Source organism: Castor canadensis, chromosome 5 (genome assembly GCF_047511655.1).
Source record: "Castor canadensis chromosome 5, mCasCan1.hap1v2, whole genome shotgun sequence".
NCBI classification, from domain to species: domain Eukaryota; kingdom Metazoa; phylum Chordata; class Mammalia; order Rodentia; family Castoridae; genus Castor; species Castor canadensis.
Genome location: NC_133390.1, coordinates 151,805,053 through 151,823,994, shown reverse-complemented (window position 1 = coordinate 151,823,994; position 18,942 = coordinate 151,805,053). Strand labels below are relative to the sequence as shown.

Sequence of the window (18,942 nt, the reverse complement as noted above, 5' to 3'; positions counted from 1 at the left end):
TTCACATAAACATCACACACACACACACACACACACACACACACACACTCACACACACACACACACATCAACACTACAATTCTCCTGGCTCATCCCCTCCCTTCCCACTGCCTCCGCCCATTTCAGTGATAAATCCTGATACAGAAATATCTAACCCAAATTCTACTTCCATCAAGCGCATCAACTTTCTTAAACCCCTTTTCTTACAGTCTTTGAAAGCCTCCTGTCCACAAGGAGGGGACTAGACAATCCATCTTCCCCAAGGTCAGTCCTGGTTTTATACCCCTTTCATGCTCAAAAGTGCCCCAACCTGGGCAATTTACATTATTCTCCCTAGCTTTGACTCCTATCACTTTATCCCTGGCCCTCCTTTTAATGAGACAACCCCCATCTAACTTCTCTATGGGAATCTCGAGCAAGAGCACACCATTCTGGGCTCCATTCTGCCTCCTGTCTGCCATGCCATGACGGGAGCTGCTGGGCCATGCCGAGCCAGTCATGATGGACTGAAACCTTTTAGTGGCCCTACTGCCTGATTACTAACCCCTCTGCAAATTGAAGGACAAAAGATGTCCTGTGCTGAGAAAATTACCTGTCTAAATGATTAAAGAGTTAAAAGGCCCTCGTATGGTTTTATGAATCTGCCTCCCCACCCTCATGGGGGGAGGTAAGAAAGCTTCATTTAGGCACTGGATTTTTTCACTTCTATTAAATTCAAATAGTTTTTATCATCAGTCACTCCCAACAAAACAAACAAGAAAACACCATTCTGTTTCTTATAAGCTGCCTCGGGTCATGTACAGTGGGCTTGTTAAATGCAGCGCATTTTTCTGGTTTGTCAGTATCATAATCTAAACCACCTCATTTATATTTAATAAAAAGCAGAAAGTGAATAAATGAACAGGTGATGACCATTGTCCTTTCTAGACCTCCTAGTTTTTAAGAGCTTCTATGAGAATACATAAATACTGGACCCAATTCAGGGTAGCAAAATCTTCCAGTTTAGAAATTTCTGGTTGCCAAAGTTCCAGAAACTGCTTTCTCATTCCGTACGTAGCCTTGCAATTTCTCGAGTTCTCAATTACATAACGGCGAGCTGAGGTTCTGGACCGATTTCCCAGTAAAGATGATGTTTATATCAATGAGCAACCTCAAGGAGCCGTGACACGCGGAGGAGGATTCAAGGCTAGCGATTAAGCGAATCTCAACTCGTTTGAGGCGGTGACTCATTCCCCGCGGGCCTGGGAGCGCCGCACCCTGTAAGGTAACCGGGAACCGCCTCCCCGCCGCGTGCGCGCGTGGCTGCGCGGCCATTGGTCCCGCGCCACCTCCGCCCGCCAGCTCCGCCGCCTCGAGTTCCCGCCCCGCCCGGCCCCGCGCCTCCTCCTGCGTGCGCCCTGCGCGTCGCAGGCTCCAGCGCCAGTTGCCGACAGCCGCGGCGCCGCGAGCTCGTCTTCTCCCTGCCTAGGCGGGTAAGCACCCCATGCGGGCCGGGGTTGCGGGCCCGGGTTGCGGGCCCTAGGGATTAGGGTGCTGCGGAGGAGCCACGGAGGCTGAGAGTGACACCCCGAGGCCAGCCCGGGTCCGCACAGGGACCTGGGCGGTGGGCAGCGGCTGGGGCTCCCCGCGTACGGTCTGTCGGATGACGCTGCTTGGCTTGGTTTTTCAGATTAGGAGAAGCCTCCCCCCACACACCCTTTCATTCGCAAGAGCGAGATGACGAATCCCCCTGGACGGGTGTTGGTGGAACCGAGGTGTAGTCGTCCCCCTCCCTTTCCCCGCAGTCCCGTGGGTGTGGGGATGGGCGAGTCGCGTGGCCAGAAGGGCCGCAGGTTCGAGAGGGGTTGTGGGGACGGTCATCCGCGGCCGGGGAACCCAGCGAGGGCCGTTAATGGCTCGGCTGGAGAGCTCAGAGAGCAGATCCAAAGAGGAGGTCCCTAGGGTCCGCGGGGCTCTTGGCTCCCCGCCAGTTGGCCGTCCCCGGAGCCTGCGGGCAGAGGCCGGGTCGCCCCCCGCTGCCCAGAGGGTACACCAGGGAACGAGGAGGCGAACGCCGGGTCCCGGCCTCCCGCCGCCGCGCGCCTCCCTGGAGGCCGCCCCGCCCTTGAGCCTGGCGGTAGGCGGGGTCCCGGGGGAAGCCGCAGCCCCGCCCCTCTGGCAATCTCCTTGGACCCGGAGGGGGCGGGGCCTCGGCGGGGCGGGGTCTCAGGCAGGCTCCGCCCTCCGGTCTAGCGGCCGGCCGGGGTCGCCTACACTCTTGAGCTGGGTGGGTTCACTGCCAGGCAGGGCTCTTCCGGAGGTAGTCTGTCCCGCTCCACGTGTGACCGCAGCTGCGCTGTCCCTCTGGAGGGACAGAACCCGGCCGCCCCAGGGGCCCCGGTCGGTCCTAGGGCAGCAGATAACCAGCTGTGCAGAGTCGCTGCTGTTTTTCAGTTTGATATACGATGCAATGCAATTTCACCAGGGTTCCTTTCATGTCTGCATTACTTTCTTGTTAAGACTGTCACGGCTTAATAAGTAGTTGCCCAAGTGCTAAACATTTGGCATGTTTTCCTTTTCCTTAGAAAAAGTCCAGGTAGAATAGGATTAAAGATTTGTGTAAATCTGATTATCCAAAAAATAAAAACAGAAAACTGAGTAAAATGTCAGACGTTTGGAAAAATTAACAACTCGGATTTGAAAAAGGAAAAAAAATCAAGGGAAAGGAACTGTTTTACCTACACACACTGAGAAGTTCTGGAAAGGGAAAGAAAGCAGAAACTTAGGTTGTGATTTGTATATTTATTTGTATCCGACACAGGCTTTCCATATCTGTGAAAGGGAAATATCAAGATTATAATATATAGTTAGATGATGAGTCATTTTCAGAATAACATGCAAATGAAAGCAAATTTTGGGTTATTGTTTTTACATCTATTAAATTAACAAAAACAACAGGAATAGCTGCTCCTACTGGAAGGTTGCCTGCAACTTGACAGATTGAAGCTTCCAGGCAGGTAGGTGGCAGAGGGTTGGGGTTAGGAAAACGACTCTGCAACCAACTTTGCGCCTCTGGACAGGTTGCCTAATTTCCTGACCCTTCTTTTGTCCATTCATAAAAAGGAGAAAATATGCCTGCTTCCTGGTTTTGCCCAAAGATTGCCTGTATGTGAAACTGACTTGGTATGTGGGCTTTATTCTGTTTTTTGTTCACACCCCACCAGGGACAGTGTGAATCAGTACAAACCTTTTATAAGGCAATCTGGTGATGCATTATTAGTTGAAAGCCTGACCCAGAAATCCCTCTTGAGGAAATTTGCCTGCAATGGAAGAAACAAACAAGGTGGTTGTTGTTTTTCTTAAAAAGAAAAAAAAAAAAAGAGAGAGAAAGAAAGCTGTGTGCTAAACTGAATACCCTAAAATTAGAACCAATTGAGAAACAACCTAAATGTATAACAGCAGAGGAGCTAAGAAAATCATGACACATTAACTGAAAGGAACCTTATGTAATGGTCAAAACAGAAAAACTGGCAAGTCAGAATGCAGTTTACTAAACTGTATCTACTTATACATGCATATAAATACATATGTGAAAACTCTAAAATGAAAGTATTAATAGAGATTTTGTATGATCTTAATTTTCTTTTTTGTCGATGTATTTCTTTTACTAAATAACATTTTTAAAATAGTTTACAGATATTTTTTCTGTGCTGGGGATCAAACCCAGGTTTGAATTTTTAAAATGAAATGGACCCACAGTTTTCTGTGTGTTAGAGAAAAAGGGAAATATTGTTGCCATGTTTGCTTCTTAGAATAAAACACTTTTAGTTGACCTTATTTTTCAAATACTGTTCCATTTTTTGTCTTGAGCAGATTTATTAATGGCCTAGTTATTTGTATATTAGATTTTTCTTTATAAGGATCAGTTCTTAAATCATTTACCAATTCTAGTTTTCTTTTTTGTTGTTGTTTTGAAGGACTCCTGATACTTTTCAAAACTGAACAATTTCAGCTAAGCCACACCATTCTGTCTTTGAGAGGGATCAGTCCAGTTTAGGGAGCCACACAGATCGTAAGTACCTGTGGAACCTCTTTGGTCTTGTGATGGTTGAGATAACCACCAGTCACAGGAAGTGGGCATCCGGAAAGGCTTGATTGCCAGCCCTTGCTCCAAAGGCCATTTGGTAATATATAACATACCTAATTGTATCTTTGTTTCTTATAAAATCAATTTGATTTGGCAGAGCAAAGTACCACAGCTTTCTGTAGAAATTCAGAATTTCTGCTGAATTGTGTAAAAGAGCAAGTGTTTTTAAAATAATGTAATAATAAAATAACAGCATAAACATTTCTGACAAAATTGTCCGTGAGCATGACTCTCAACCAACTGACAAAGCCAAGGTGAATGGTTTTTCTAAGCTGTAGTGTTAACTTACCTATTCCAGATCTTATTTCTTTTTCTAAGGCAGCCATACCAGCTGTGAACTGCTGCATATTAAACATTTAAAACAAGCCTGTATCTAACCGGGGTTGGCTGCTGCATTATAAACTAACCCCTACATGAACAGTGTGTGCAGCAGCTCTTACAGCTGGGAGAATTCTTATCTGGATTTGTTAAAATCCTTTTTGTGCTACTTGTTGCTGTTGTGGTACTGTGTGATCCCTTCAAGAGGGTGTCCTCCTGTGAAAAGCATTATAAACATTAAAAGTGTTAATTCCTGAGGGCTTAGAAGCCTGGCTACGAGTGCCAATTCCCTGGGAAGCTCTTATAGCTTCTGAAATCCCATCAGTCCTTCTTTTTTTTCTTTTTTTTTTGGCAGGACTGGGGTTTGAACTCAGGGTCTCACACTTGCAAGGCAGGAGCTCTACCACATGAACCGCGCCTCCAGTCAGTTTTGCTCTGTTTATTTTGAAGATGGGGTCTTGTGAACGATTTGCCAAGGCTTGAGCTGCTGTCCTCCCCATCTCAGCCTCTCATATAGCTAGGATTACAGAAGTGAGCCAGCCTAGATTGAGTGGGGTGCTGACAGTGTGTCGTGCAGTTCCTCAGGTAATTCGGATGATAGGCTGAGTTGAGAGCTCTTTGACCTATTCAAGCTACGACTGGGTCTCACAAGTACAGTACAAAAAACCAAAGTACCGTAAATTTTTTTTTCCAAACTTCTGTATAGCTTGCATTATATTCTTTAAGAGTCAATGACCTCAAAAGATGAAAATACAACAAATGAATTTTATTTAGCACAGAGAGATAGGAAATTTCCTGGGGGAAATTGTGTGTGGGAGGCAGGAATACCATTTTACCCTTGCCGCTTCCCAATTTAACCAATTAAATTTCAACTTGTAATGTGTTGTTCTGAGTATCACTAGTTCAGCTGTTGGCACACTGCCTTATGGGCCGGAAGACTGGTCACTACGTTTAGATCTCAGCTCCATCACCATTGTCCTGGGCGGTTATGACGTTGGAACAAGTTCTTTCAAGTCCCCATCATAAATGGGAATCACATATAAAAGGGGTAATTTCTGGATCTTTTTGTATCTTCTCTTTTGTTCCGTGGCTCTGCCATTCTGCTCTTGCAACCAGTGCCACCTGATCTTACTCTGGCTTGCATTCTAATACCTGGCAGGCCCAGTACGCACTGGGTTTTTCTTCTCATTCAAAGATTTCTAGCAGAGTGGCTCAAGTGGTAGAGTACCTTCCTAGCAAGCATGAGGATCTGAGTTCAAACCCCAGTACTGCCAAAATATAGATATATTTCTTTAGTCCTTTTAACTATTTTTTTCTCAGTGCTGGGGATCAAACCCAGGGCCTCATGCATACTGGGCAAGTGCTCTAATATCGGGCTACACCCCAACCAAGACCATTTAATTTGGGGCATTGTTTTACCGAGTTTAAAATCCTCTTTGAATTCTGATAAAATTGTGATAACTTCATGGAGTATTTGAAGATGACTTGGTATCTTTCTGAATTGGTTTTCCTGACTAAAAACCATGAATGATGTTTTCCTCTTTCTTCAGTCTTGTTTTTTTGTAATGTCTCAGTAAAATGTTTTAACTTTCCTCATCTAAGACCTACTGTTTATTTTGAGGTTAAATCCTGGGTATTCTGAATTTCTTATTGCCATTACAAATAGAATGTTCTCCACACTAAGTCTTCTGAACAATTACAGCTAATTTAGGAACTCACTGGTTTTTACATGTTCATTTCAAAAATTGCCACTGTAATGAGCTCCTTTATTCTAAGGTCTTTTGGAATGATTTTCCAGATAGAAAATCACACCTATATGTACTTCCAGAACAATAAGAACAATAGGGTTGTGTTGCTTTTCACATTAATGGGAATTCCTTTCCTCTTAAAATTATGATAGGGTGTGGGCCTCATCTTTATGACAGTCTTTTTAATTTCCTTTTCCTTTTTTGGTGCTGGAGCTCAAACCCAGAGCCTTATACAAGCTAAGCACACACTCTGCCACTGAGCTCTGTCCTTAACCCCCTCTACAAACTTGTTAAAAATAGGTTGAACTTTTTAAAACTCAGGAATAGATCCTGATTTTAACTGAAAACTTCTCAACATCTACAGAAAATGTTTTTTTTTTTTAACTTGACCTATGACTAGATTGCCTGATTTTTAGTTATTCTTTTATTCCTAAAATAACCCTTATTGGTCACAGCATATCCTTCCTTTACGAAACTGATTAAACTCAGTTCTTCTGGACGTCCATACCCATATTGCTGGAGGCTGGGGAGCAAGGTGGCTGGATGCCAGTTTTCATATAGGGTTTGGATGGTGAAGATGCCCAAATATTTATCTCTACTGAGTTCCAGATTCTCACAAATGCCCAAACTGATATTCCCTCTTGAATGTCTCAGAGATGTGGCAAAGTTTACACGTCCAAAATAAAACTCTTGCTTTTGTTGCCCAAACATGGCTCCACCAGTTTCTCCTAGTTCAGTGATGGCCTTGCCACCATCCACTGGTTATAAAAGCCACACGGCTGGGCAACTCATTCCTCTACTCTGTCAGCAAGTCTTACTGGTCTTTCTTCAAAGTATAGCTCATGTATTCACAGCTGACCAGCTGTATCAAAACCAGCCCAGGCCATCCTGCCATGCTCCTTCAGTAATTTTCTAACTGGTCTCCTCATTTCCAGCCTTGTTCAACTAAATTTTCTTCCTTGCACTGCAGTTAGCCTGAGCTTTAAAAAAAATGTGTGTGTATATATGACCGTGTATATATGACCATATATATATATATATAGTGTTACTGCCCTACTAACACCCTCACCCCCCTCTCCAGTCTCAACAGTTCACTTTTTCTCTATCTCATAAGGCTCCAGACACTCAATACTCAATATCCTTTTTGGTCATTGAACTCTCCCGCCAAGCTATATAGCTCGCCATTGTGACCTCAGTCCCTAGCATGATGCTAGAATACTAGAAAACATTTAAAATATGTATTATGATGGGTGTGGTGATACATGCCTGTAATCCCAGCACTTAGGTGGCAGAGGGAGGATTGTGAGTTCAAGGCCAGCCTAGAATATATATTGAGACCCTGTCTCAAAAACCAAGGGCTGACCAAGCACCAGTGGCTTACACCTATAATCCTAGCTGGATTGGGAGGCTGAGATCGGGAGGATTGTGATCCTAGGACAGCCCAGACAAATAGTTCACAAGACCCCCATTTCCAAAATAACCAGAGCAAAATGGACTGGAGGTGAGGCTCAAGGAATAGAGCTCCTGCTTTGCAAGCATGAAGTCCTGAGTTCAAACCCCAGTCCATCAAAAAAAGGACTGGAGTTGCTCAGTGGTAGAATGCTTGCCTCACATGTTCAAGGTCCTGGGTTTGATTTCCCCCAGAACTGCAAAAAATAAATGAGTAACTTACAAATGAATGAAATCTGTATTAATCTAATTACATTAGTCTTGGTTTTTTTCATTGCTATAACAAAATACCCAAAGTTGGGTAATTTATAAAGAAAGAGGTTTGTTTAGCTCACAATTCTGGAGGTTCAAGAGCCAGGTGCCAGCATCAGCTTGGCTCTAGGGAAAGCCTGATGGCTGGCACCATGATGGTGGAAATATATGTAGAGGAAAGAGATCACATGACCAGACAGAAAGCCAAAAAAGCAATTCAGGGCTTGGGCTCACTCTTGTAACAACTTTTTAGCTCACCCATTTGAGAACTTCCTTAATCCTTTCTGAGGTCAGCACCACCAATGATTTAAGGACCTCCCACAAGACCCCTCCTCTTAAAGATTCTGTCACCTCCCAACATCACCACACTGAGGACCAGATCTCTTAACACATGAACCCTTGAGAGACAAACCACATCCAAAAAATAGCATAACCAACAAGTTATTGTATTATAAATATTCCATTAAAATATGTAAAAATTTTAACTACTCTTTTCTCCATTTTGTCTATGGTTATTGGTCAGTTCTAATTTTCTGTTTATTTTAAAAGGATACATACTAGCTCCATAAATATTTCTTGAATGGATTAGTTCTAATTTGATTATTATAATTTATATTTTAATGGAAAGACCATCCACCTCACACAGATTTTTGATTCATAAAAAAAATACAATGTATGGTTACTTATCATCCTTTAAAGCTTTCTCTTAGTTATTTCCCTTTCCCATTCCCAATATGAGCTGCTGTGTTTTCTAGTGACATGTATATCTATTAAATTTCAGGTACCTCTTTATTTTATTTAGAAAGTTCATGTGTTCTGGGTTTTATTTATCAAATTCTATTTATTTCTTTCACTGATTTATAACTATGACAGTTTATTTTGAGATTTTCTCTTTCTGTTTTCTTTTTTGAGCTGGATAATCATTTAATTTACTTTCACACCACCCATGCTCCTCTGATAGCTCTGTGGGTTCCTGTGTCCCCACCACTCTGCATCATCCAAATTCGTTTCTTGGGGGGAGAGGGTATGTCATTAAGTCTTAATGGTTTTGAATACTTTTCATATTCGTTTGGGTTTCCTACTTCTATAAATTGTTAATTTCCACCTTTCAGCCATTTTTCTAAGGAATTACCAGCTCTCGTTGCTTTGGAAGTCCCTGTAGATTGTAGAAATGAGTCCTCTGCTGGCTTAAATACTCGAATACCTCTGCCTTTCACCATTAAGCACTTCCATTAACTTTGTCCCTAGTGGTCTTCACACCATTGGAGTTTGTTTGTTTGCTTGTTTGTTTTCCTTTTCTTTTCTGGTTTTTTTTTAAATAGGGTCTTAATATAGAGTTCAGACTGGCCTGGAACTCAAAATGAAGCCTAGTCTGGCCTCAAACTTATGATCCTCCTGCATCTTTTTCCTGTGCCTCCACCATATCTGGCTATGTTCTGCTTAGTGTTGAACAAAACTTCTTAATTTTTTTGTAATCAAACCCATCAATTATTTGCCTTCTGGTTAATTCTTTTTATCTAAAAAAAAAAAAAAAAGTTTGTCTGTACTTTCTTCTTCCAACACCAGCCATTCTTTGACTGTTCACATTTAGATCTTTGACCCACCTAGAGTCTACTTTCACATGTGATGTTAGGACCCATGTTTGCTTTTCTCCAGTTTCCCAGAAACATCAAACCTTTCTTTGTTGATTGGTGGTGCCTGCTTTATGGTACATCAAGTCCTACCTTTATTTTGTTTTATTTTATTTTATCTTATTTTGGTGGCCCTGAGATTTGAACTCAGGGCCTCACGCTTGGTAGGCAAGCACTCTACCACTTGAGCCACTCTGCCAGCCCCATGGAGTCCTTGTTATGGAACATATATGCCTGTTTACCTGTGAACTTGCTCTTCTGTTTTCTACAGTCTATTCATCTGTTCTGAGGTTTTATCATCCCATCTTGATTACTGTGGCTTTATAGTGTGATTCGTGTCTGATATGGCACATTCTTCTCTTTACTGTTCCTTTTTAAGGTTGACTTTTCTGGCAGTAGACATTTCTTTTCCCACCTGAGTTTATTGAACTCCTCAAAAAAAAAAAAAAAAAACCTATCTGAGTTGGGCATGGTGGCATACATCTGTATTACCAGAAGTCAGAGGCAGAGTCAGGAGGATGGAAAGCTCAAGGCCAGCCTAAGTTACATATTGAGTTCCAAGCCAGCCTAAACTATGTGGCAAGACCCTGTCTCAAACAAAAAAAAAATTTACCGGGAACTCCGATTAGCATTTTATTGAAATTCTGAGTTCATTTTGGAATAATTGACGTCATGCTAATCATCCTAATAAAGACTATAGGATACCTTCCCATCTCATCCTCTGTGGGTTTTTTTTATTGCTGTGCTGGGTAGGGGTACATTGTGGTAATTTACAAACTATGTTTTTTATTTATTTCAAAGTTTTAACCACCCCCACCCCCATGGAACTGTGCTCTTTTCTTAGTTATGTCATTTCCTAGGTCCCTTAGGTTTGGTCGCTATTGTGGATATCTGTTTTTCCTCCTAGGCAGTTCTGGCTGTGTGGAGAAATGCTGTTGATTTCTGTAGGCCGACCTTGTGTCCTGCGACCTTGCTGAGTCCCAGTATCGGTTCTCACGCTGCTCTGTTGATTCCACTGGGTTTTCTGGTATGCAGTCATATTAATTGCAAATGTTCTCTTGAACCTGCAGCTTCTTTGTTTCTGTGTGTGGCATCGGTGGGACCTTGAGTGCTGCAAATGATGGACACCCTCATCTTGCTTCTGATCTTAAAAGAACTGTATTTAGAGGTTATCCATTCTGTTTGCTACTTTTGTTGCAGAGTTTGTGTCAGGTTAGGGGATGTTCTTTTATTGATAGTCTCTTAAGAGTTATTCTTAGCATTCTTTTCCATGCTGAACAGCTATGGACCTTTATTAAGTACTTACTAGAAGACCTTGAACCATGCCAGAGGACTCAGCCACATCCCGACCGTTCACAGGGAGAAGCTTGGATAAACAGTGTCAGCTCAGCCAGGGACTCAGAAACCCAATCTCCATTCCCAGCGATTTCATGAGCCATCAGCCATAGTGGTCTGATTTTCAAAGAGTGAAGGCTGTGGATTAAATACATATGCTCTCCTAATTTTGTTACGAATAGAGATTCTCCCGGGTCTCTCTTGAATCCCTGTTTAGAAAACGATTCTCTAAATGGAGTTCTTGTTTTTAATCATTTTCATAATTAAATGTTGCTTTTCTTCTGAACTGATCTTGAACGCTCCTGACTTGATGTGTTCTGCGGTTCTCCACCTCTCTCCAGTGTTCAGTTGCAGGAGCATGTGGCCATTAGCCCAGAGCCAGGGCTCTGATGCCCTGTTGCCTGTGAGGGCACAATTCCCAAGCCTGTGTCTCCAGTTCATGCTTGTTCCTCAAGTCCAGAACCTACTGTTAGCTCTTGTGGCACTTGTTGCTTGGCAACAGCATTGCCAAAGCCAAATCCCTTATCTGTCTCTCTCCAGGTCTCTGCACATTTGTGCTCTGTTCACACAGCCACCTTGTCAGGAAGTCTGTGTGCCGTGTCTACTCTCTTCGCCATCCTTATCAAGCACCACACCCCTGAAGCTGTCCTCTGAATCACACTGTCCATGGCTCTCCTTCCCCTGGCCATCTTCTTTTACCTCTCTCACTCCAGTAACCTCAAAAATAACCCCTCAGCCTTGCCCTCATCTCTCTCTCACACACACACACACACACACACACACACACACACGGTCCCCAGTCCCTTCTACACACACACACACACACACACACGGTCCCCAGTCCCTTCTACACACACACACACACACACACACACACACGGTCCCCAGTCCCTTCTACACACACACACACACACACACACACGGTCCCCAGTCCCTTCTACACACACACACACACACACACACACACGGTCCCCAGTCCCTTCTACACACACACACACACACACACACACGGTCCCCAGTCCCTTCTACACACACACACACACACACACACACATGGTCCCCAGTCCCTTCTACACACACACACACGGTCCCCAGTCCCTTCTACACACACACACACACACACACACACACGGTCCCCAGTCCCTTCTACACACACACACACACACACACACACACACACACACATGGTCCCCAGTCCCTTCTACACACACACACGGTCCCCAGTCCCTTCTACACACACACACACACACACACACACACACACACGGTCCCCAGTCCCTTCTACACACACACACACACACACACACACATGGTCCCCAGTCCCTTCTACACACACACACACGGTCCCCAGTCCCTTCTACACACACACACACACACACACACACGGTCCCCAGTCCCTTCTACACACACACACACACACACACACACACACATGGTCCCCAGTCCCTTCTACACACACACACGGTCCCCAGTCCCTTCTACACACACACACACACACACACGGTCCCCAGTCCCTTCTACACACACACACGGTCCCCAGTCCCTTCCACACACACACACACACACACACACACGGTCCCCAGTCCCTTCTACACACACACACACACACACACACACACACACACGGTCCCCAGTCCCTTCTACACACACACACACACACACACGGTCCCCAGTCCCTTCTACACACACACACACACACACACACACGGTCCCCAGTCCCTTCTACACACACACACACACACACACACACACACACACGGTCCCCAGTCCCTTCTACACACACACACACACACACGGTCCCCAGTCCCTTCCACACACACACACACACACACGGTCCCCAGTCCCTTCTACACACACACACACACACACACACACACACACACATGGTCCCCAGTCCCTTCTACACACACACACACGGTCCCCAGTCCCTTCTACACACACACACACACACACACACACACACACACACACACACACACACACACACGGTCCCCAGTCCCTTCTCCCCAGTGTTCTTTCTGAAAAAGAGCCCAAAACTCAGTGGCTCCTAATGTCTTCAGAGTCTTCACACGCTCTGTCATTAGGCGGGCCATAGAGTCTAGCATCTAAACGGAGACACTTAAGAATGGAAGGGGCGGTACTACTAATAATATCAATGCAGGAATGACAGGCATGAGCTGTCCCAGGAGTCAGGGGGTCTTCTCACCTTGCATGGAAGGTCCTTGTCACCTGAGCCCTACCTGCCTCTCCACTACACACTTGAGCCTCTGGCATCCTCAGACCTGCCAGTGTCCTCTCACCACCCATCTCCACTCCAAGTGCTGTCAGGCCCCTTCTACCTCCAGGCCTCTGTACCACTGTCACTGTGCAGTGTCATGCCTACTCCTGTGTCTTCTCAAGGTCACAGAGCTAGAACTTTTTTGTTTTGTTTTTTTGCACTGTTGGGGATCAAACCTAGGACCTTACACATGCTAGGCAAGTGCTCTACCACTGAGCTACTCACCCGGCCCAGAGTTTAGCTCTTACAGCCTTAAACAGGCATCTTCAAAGCCCAACACAGGGCTATTTCCTTGCAGCATCCTCTCCCTGCTCCTTGCCTGTCCCAGGTAATACTATATCTGCACCAACCAGGGTCCTATGCAGTGGCTGGCACAGGAAATAAACATTTGTTCAATTGGGTTGGAGCTATTAGCTGTCCAGTGTTTTGTAAACTTAGAAATATAGTTCTTTTTAGCTCTCCATTATAAATACTTCATTTTTAGTTTGTTTATTCTTTTTTTTTTTTTAACTGTTTTTGAGACAGGGTCTTGCTATATGTATATTTATGTAACCCAGGCTGGCCTGGAAATCATGACCCTCCTGCCTCCACCTCTCAAGTGCTGGGATTACAGGCATGTGCCACCACACCCAGCTTCCTTATGTTTTAATATAGATGTTTTTACATTTACTCATTAACTCAGTATTTATTTTGCATGTTTATTAATTAGACCTCATTATTGGGTTACCCAATATAGGTACACAGCTGGGAACAGAGCCAAATCCCTCCCCTAGGGGAGCCTCGAGTGGAGAAGATGAGCAGTAAGCATACAATGAGTAATATATCAAGTAGCCATGACTGTGTGGAAGGAAAGGGAGCAGATGGACGGGGTGCTATTATAGGTAGATTGATGTGAAGAGCTTCCTGAAATGGCATTTGAGCAGATTTGAGCCTCATGGGTGGGAGAGGAGCCTTCCAGGTCCATGGAGCACCAAGTGTAAAGGCTCAAAGATGGTGACTTGCTTGTCATGAAGGCTAAGGCAGAGCGGGGGTAGAGCCATGTCACACGGGGCCCAACCAGCATGACCAGGACTTTGCATTTACAAAGGAGCATCTCTCAGGGACAAGGGAAGAGGCACAGTATGACTGCCTTTAGAGGATGCACAGTGGGGTTTAGGGAGAGGCAGGGAGACTGGGTGCAAGGCTGTGGAAGGACTCGGGCAAGAAGCCAGCTTCAGCTAGGATGGTAGTGTTGGAAAATGAGAGATGCCAAGGGGTTCGGATTTATCGTCAGGGCAGAGCTGGTGAGATTTGCTGATGGAACCAGTGGATATTGTAAGAAGGAAAAGCCAAGGATAACTCTGATGTTGGCTGTGCGTGGGTCGTTGGGAGAGTGAAGGGGTGTTCACATATAGTCCCTTCAGCGTGGGAGCTATTAACTGGGGGGACAGTCCCCTAGGTCAGTTCCCTGATGTGTGTGATCAGTGTGGAGGCTGAGAGCTTGGCCCCATGAGAAAATAAGGGAGTCAGTCAGGGAAGCAGTGCAGAGGACTGGGGAGGTGGGAGGTGTTGGAACAGGAATGGGGCCAGTTGGCAAGTCCCCGCAGCCTGCCCCTCTGACCCCCACCCAAAGGAGCCTCCAGAAATCCTAGTTGGGATGCTGAATGCTTTAATTTGGCTTGTAATTTTCATATATATTTTTTGATTTACTTATGACCACCAAGACAGCCCTTCTGATTTTAATAATTCTAGTAGAAACATAAATAGGATGTTAATTCATTTGTTTAATAATTCTTCCTGTATATATCTTGTAATTTAGTTGTTAGCTCTACAGGATATGGAAACTCATTTTCTAATTTTTTTTTTTAATTTGAAGATAATGTCAGTGTTGGGACAAGATTAACTGCAGTGTGACAGCATGTGCCATTTTCAGTGTCATGGCACACAGTAAAGTTTTGGAGCATATGGTTTGAGCTAGGGTGCAGTAGATACTGTTTAGCAATCATTTGACCCCTACCTTTATTACTGAGCACCCAAGGGTAAATGAGATCTTAAATCTGAAAGATTCTTAATTTGATGAAGGTCCATCCTGCAAGGGTCATAAATTGTGATACATACTGTTTGGTTTGTTTGTTGCTTTCTAAACTGGGCTAGCCCTTCTATATAAAAAAAGATGTTTGTACCAAAACTTAGAAAAAATAAGTCACTCATAAAACAAATATATGAGCTAAAACTCATTCAGCAATTGTGTGACTGTACTTTTTGTAAATCAGCCCAAGTACCCCACTTTAAGTAGCCCCATCTATCTGTCTGGCTGTCACAGAGAGAGTGATGAACTCGCAAGTAGGCTTGCAAAATCCTGGATTTTTTTTTTTCTGTTTCTAATAAAACTGTGTTGAGAATTCCTTTGAGGAAAGTGTTGGCTTTGTGTTTAGAGAATACTACATCCTTCCCTTAACAGATATCTATTGTGACTGCTTTGTGCCAGCCACAGCCCCAGTCCCAAAGAAAACAGCAACAAATGAGAGACCTTTTATTTTGATTTGTTTTTCAAGACATGGGCTATTTAGCCCAGGCTGGACTCCAACTCACGATCCTCCTGCTCCAGGCTCCCGAATGCCAGACATACGCCACCAGCCCCTAGCCTCCAAGAAAGACAGATTCCCTCTACTTCCCTGCAGAGGAAAGAAGACATTGAGCAAACTAGTCTCAGAGTTACTCAATTCCTGCCACACACACCTGGGGGCTTCCTAAATAGACACCCCTAGGCCACGCTTGGCATCAGACTGTTCGAGGAGGGGTGCACCAGGGTCTTCATGGTGACCACACAGTAGGCAGCCCTTGCAAGTGACTACTCAGGTTCCAAGGAATAAGATCCATGTTAGGGTAAGGGTTCCCCTTGGTGTAGAAGGCCTGTGCCCCACAGGGGCTGGTTCCTTATCACAGCGTGATGAGCACAGCTTCCAGAGTCCCCAGCAGGTCATGCCATTCCAAGAATCTCTGCTGTAAAGAAGGTCAAGCCACGGAAAACCCACTAGGAGTTGATAGCTTCTTCCAGTTCAGGTGCAGCTTACCAACGGGGGGTAGCCTGTATGCTGAGCAACATTTGACCTTAACTTAAGGTCAAATTTGACCTCAGAAGGAGAATGAGATGTGTTTGCCCTTGACTTACCATTGCTTTGCTCCTAAGTGCTACCCAGGACAAACCAGGGCATGAGGAGTTTGTTACTGCAGACCAAAGCCATTGCTGAGCAGTCTTTCATTCTTCAGCAAATGTTAAGTGCTTTAATCTATCACAGGACACTAATACCCTCCTCTTCATTTTGCAGATCTGTCATGGCGAACCTTGGCTGCTGGCTGCTGGTTCTCTTTGTGGCCACGTGGAGTGACATTGGCCTCTGCAAGAAGCGGCCGAAGCCTGGAGGAGGGTGGAACACTGGGGGTAGCCGATACCCTGGGCAGGGGAGTCCTGGAGGCAACCGCTACCCACCTCAAGGTGGCGGTGGCTGGGGACAGCCTCATGGTGGTGGCTGGGGGCAGCCACATGGTGGTGGTGGCTGGGGGGGACAACCCCATGGTGGTGGTAGCTGGGGACAACCCCATGGTGGTGGCTGGGGACAGCCCCATGGTGGCGGTGGCTGGGGTCAAGGAGGTGGCACCCACAGTCAGTGGAACAAACCCAGTAAGCCAAAAACCAACATGAAGCATGTGGCAGGTGCTGCTGCAGCTGGGGCAGTAGTGGGGGGCCTTGGCGGCTACATGCTGGGGAGCGCCATGAGCAGACCCATCATACATTTTGGCAATGACTATGAGGACCGTTACTACCGGGAAAACATGAACCGTTACCCCAACCAAGTGTACTACAAGCCCGTAGATCAGTACAACAACCAGAACAACTTTGTGCACGACTGCGTCAATATCACGGTCAAGCAGCACACAATCACCACCACCACCAAAGGGGAGAACTTCACCGAGACAGACATAAAGATCATGGAGCGTGTGGTGGAGCAGATGTGCATCACCCAGTACCAGAAGGAGTCCCAGGCTGCTTACTATCAGGGAGGGTCCAGCGCGGGGCTCTTCTCCTCCCCGCCCGTGATCCTCCTCATCTCCTTCCTCATCTTCCTGATAGTGGGATGAGGAAGGCCTTCCTGTTTGCACCTCTTGTCCGTTTTGGTCCAGGTTGGGGGAGGGGGTATCCACCTACAGCCCTTTTAGTGGTGCATCTCATTCTTGCTTCTCTCTTTGTCCCCCATAGGCTAGTACCCTCGACACTGATGGGCACTGGAAAACGTAGAGTAGATCTGATGCTATTTTTTTCAAGATCCCTTTGATTTGAGTCCTTCATAGGCCAGTGCTAATGCTGGGCCAGTAAGAATGTAACAGCAAAGAATCACTGGTTGATCTAGGCTTATTTTTGGTTAGTGCAACAGGTTGAAGGTAAAATGATCTCAAAACAGTCCTCAAATACTTTTGCCTGGATTCCTCTGGTTCCTTCAGCATCCAGAGCTCAGGACACGAGTGCCCCAGCATAGCACTGATTTCATAGAAATTTGGAGACTTTTTTTTTTATCCCTTTTAAGAAAACCTGAGAGCATTTCTGCCAAATCTGGAAAGAGGCCACATGATACTCACAAAAAAGAAAATGCTAGCAATCCTTAGCTCTCGGGCCGCAGGCTCAGCCCACTGGAGCATGTGCCATGTGTCTGTAGAGGGCTGAGGTTTTTGCAGAATGGTCTGCACAGCAGTTGCTGCATCAAGAGTAAATACCGGTGCAACCCCAGACCTCCAGCCAGAGCACATGTCACAGGGGATGCTTGTAACTAAAAGACAAACGCTTCGGGGACTACAAAATGCAGCATTTGAAAATGTGCCCTTGGAGACACTCCCGTTAGGGATCCACGTGTGGTGTTCCCTTCTTCAGTGACATAAACTATAGATAATTAAGACTGTGGAAAAATAATAAATTATCTTCTAAACACCAAAGGCAAATCTCCTTTGTTCATTTCCTGGAAACTAGGATGATTTTAACCATGTTTGGGTAAAACCAGGAAATGTTTAACTCCCAGGAAAGTTGAAGCTGTAAAAGTATGATCCTCCTAAAAGATTACATAATGAAGGAAGTGATTGCACACAAAGAAAAAAGAGCTTATGATTCTTCATTGCGTCTCATAATTGTCAAAAACCAGAATTACAGTGCTTCCTTGATTTCTGTAATTGGTTTGAATCAAAGAACAAGGAGACAATCTAAAAAAAAATCTAAGGTTGCAGATGACAGAAATCTGGTTCATTCCGAGTAGACAAAGATATTCTGTTACTATTGTAAAAGTAAGATACGGTTATTCCCTAAATTGTTCAATATGTCACCTACTAGATATATAGATATAGATATATAGATGTATATATATATTACAACTGCAATGTTACTGGCTTGCACTGTGCAGGTATTCTTTGTAGAAATATATACATATAAAATATATATTGGATATGACAAACCTAGAAGTTTTTGTTGAGAGCCGTTAACATCTGAGACATCTAATGCATTAATCGTTTTGTAAGGTACTGAATACTCCACACATGAGAACCTTTTTGTGTGGCCCTTAGGCTTACAATGTGCACTCAATAGTTTTGTATGAGAATCCAAAATGAACACCTTAACTGGTGTTTGCAGTATGCATGTACTTTACATTTTCTATATTTGTAACTTTGCATGTCCTTGTTGTTGTATAAAAATTTGTAAATGTTTACTATCTGACTGAAATTAAACAGGGGCTAAGATGAGCACCGCCCAAGAAGTTTGTGATTGGTTTCACTGATGCTGGAGGG

General features: G+C 44.8%; 1 protein-coding gene across 3 annotated transcripts; it reads left to right on the top strand.

Annotated features, from left to right (window-relative positions):
• Nucleotides 1-1,321: 1,321 nt before the first annotated feature.
• Prnp (prion protein (Kanno blood group)) lies at nt 1,322-18,897 on the top strand. 3 transcript variants are annotated; one of them, XM_020184027.2, is made up of 4 exons: nt 1,322-1,472; nt 3,957-4,051; nt 10,432-10,551; nt 16,446-18,897. In XM_020184027.2, the coding sequence occupies exon 4, from the start codon at nt 16,453-16,455 to the stop codon at nt 17,254-17,256; it is 804 nt and encodes a 267-aa protein (XP_020039616.1). In that variant the 5' UTR covers nt 1,322-1,472; nt 3,957-4,051; nt 10,432-10,551; nt 16,446-16,452; the 3' UTR covers nt 17,257-18,897. The 3 variants fall into 3 exon arrangements, with proteins under 3 accessions (XP_020039616.1, XP_020039615.1, XP_073930501.1); XM_020184026.2 differs by lacking the exon at nt 10,432-10,551; XM_074074400.1 differs by lacking the exons at nt 3,957-4,051; nt 10,432-10,551 and having other exon boundaries at nt 1,375-1,472.
• Nucleotides 18,898-18,942: the final 45 nt, after the last annotated feature.

Bases quoted from the DNA above. Each gene is read 5' to 3' on its own strand.
- Prnp (XM_020184026.2), top strand. From the start codon at position 16,453: ATGGCGAACCTTGGCTGCTGGCTGCTGGTTCTCTTTGTGGCCACGTGG.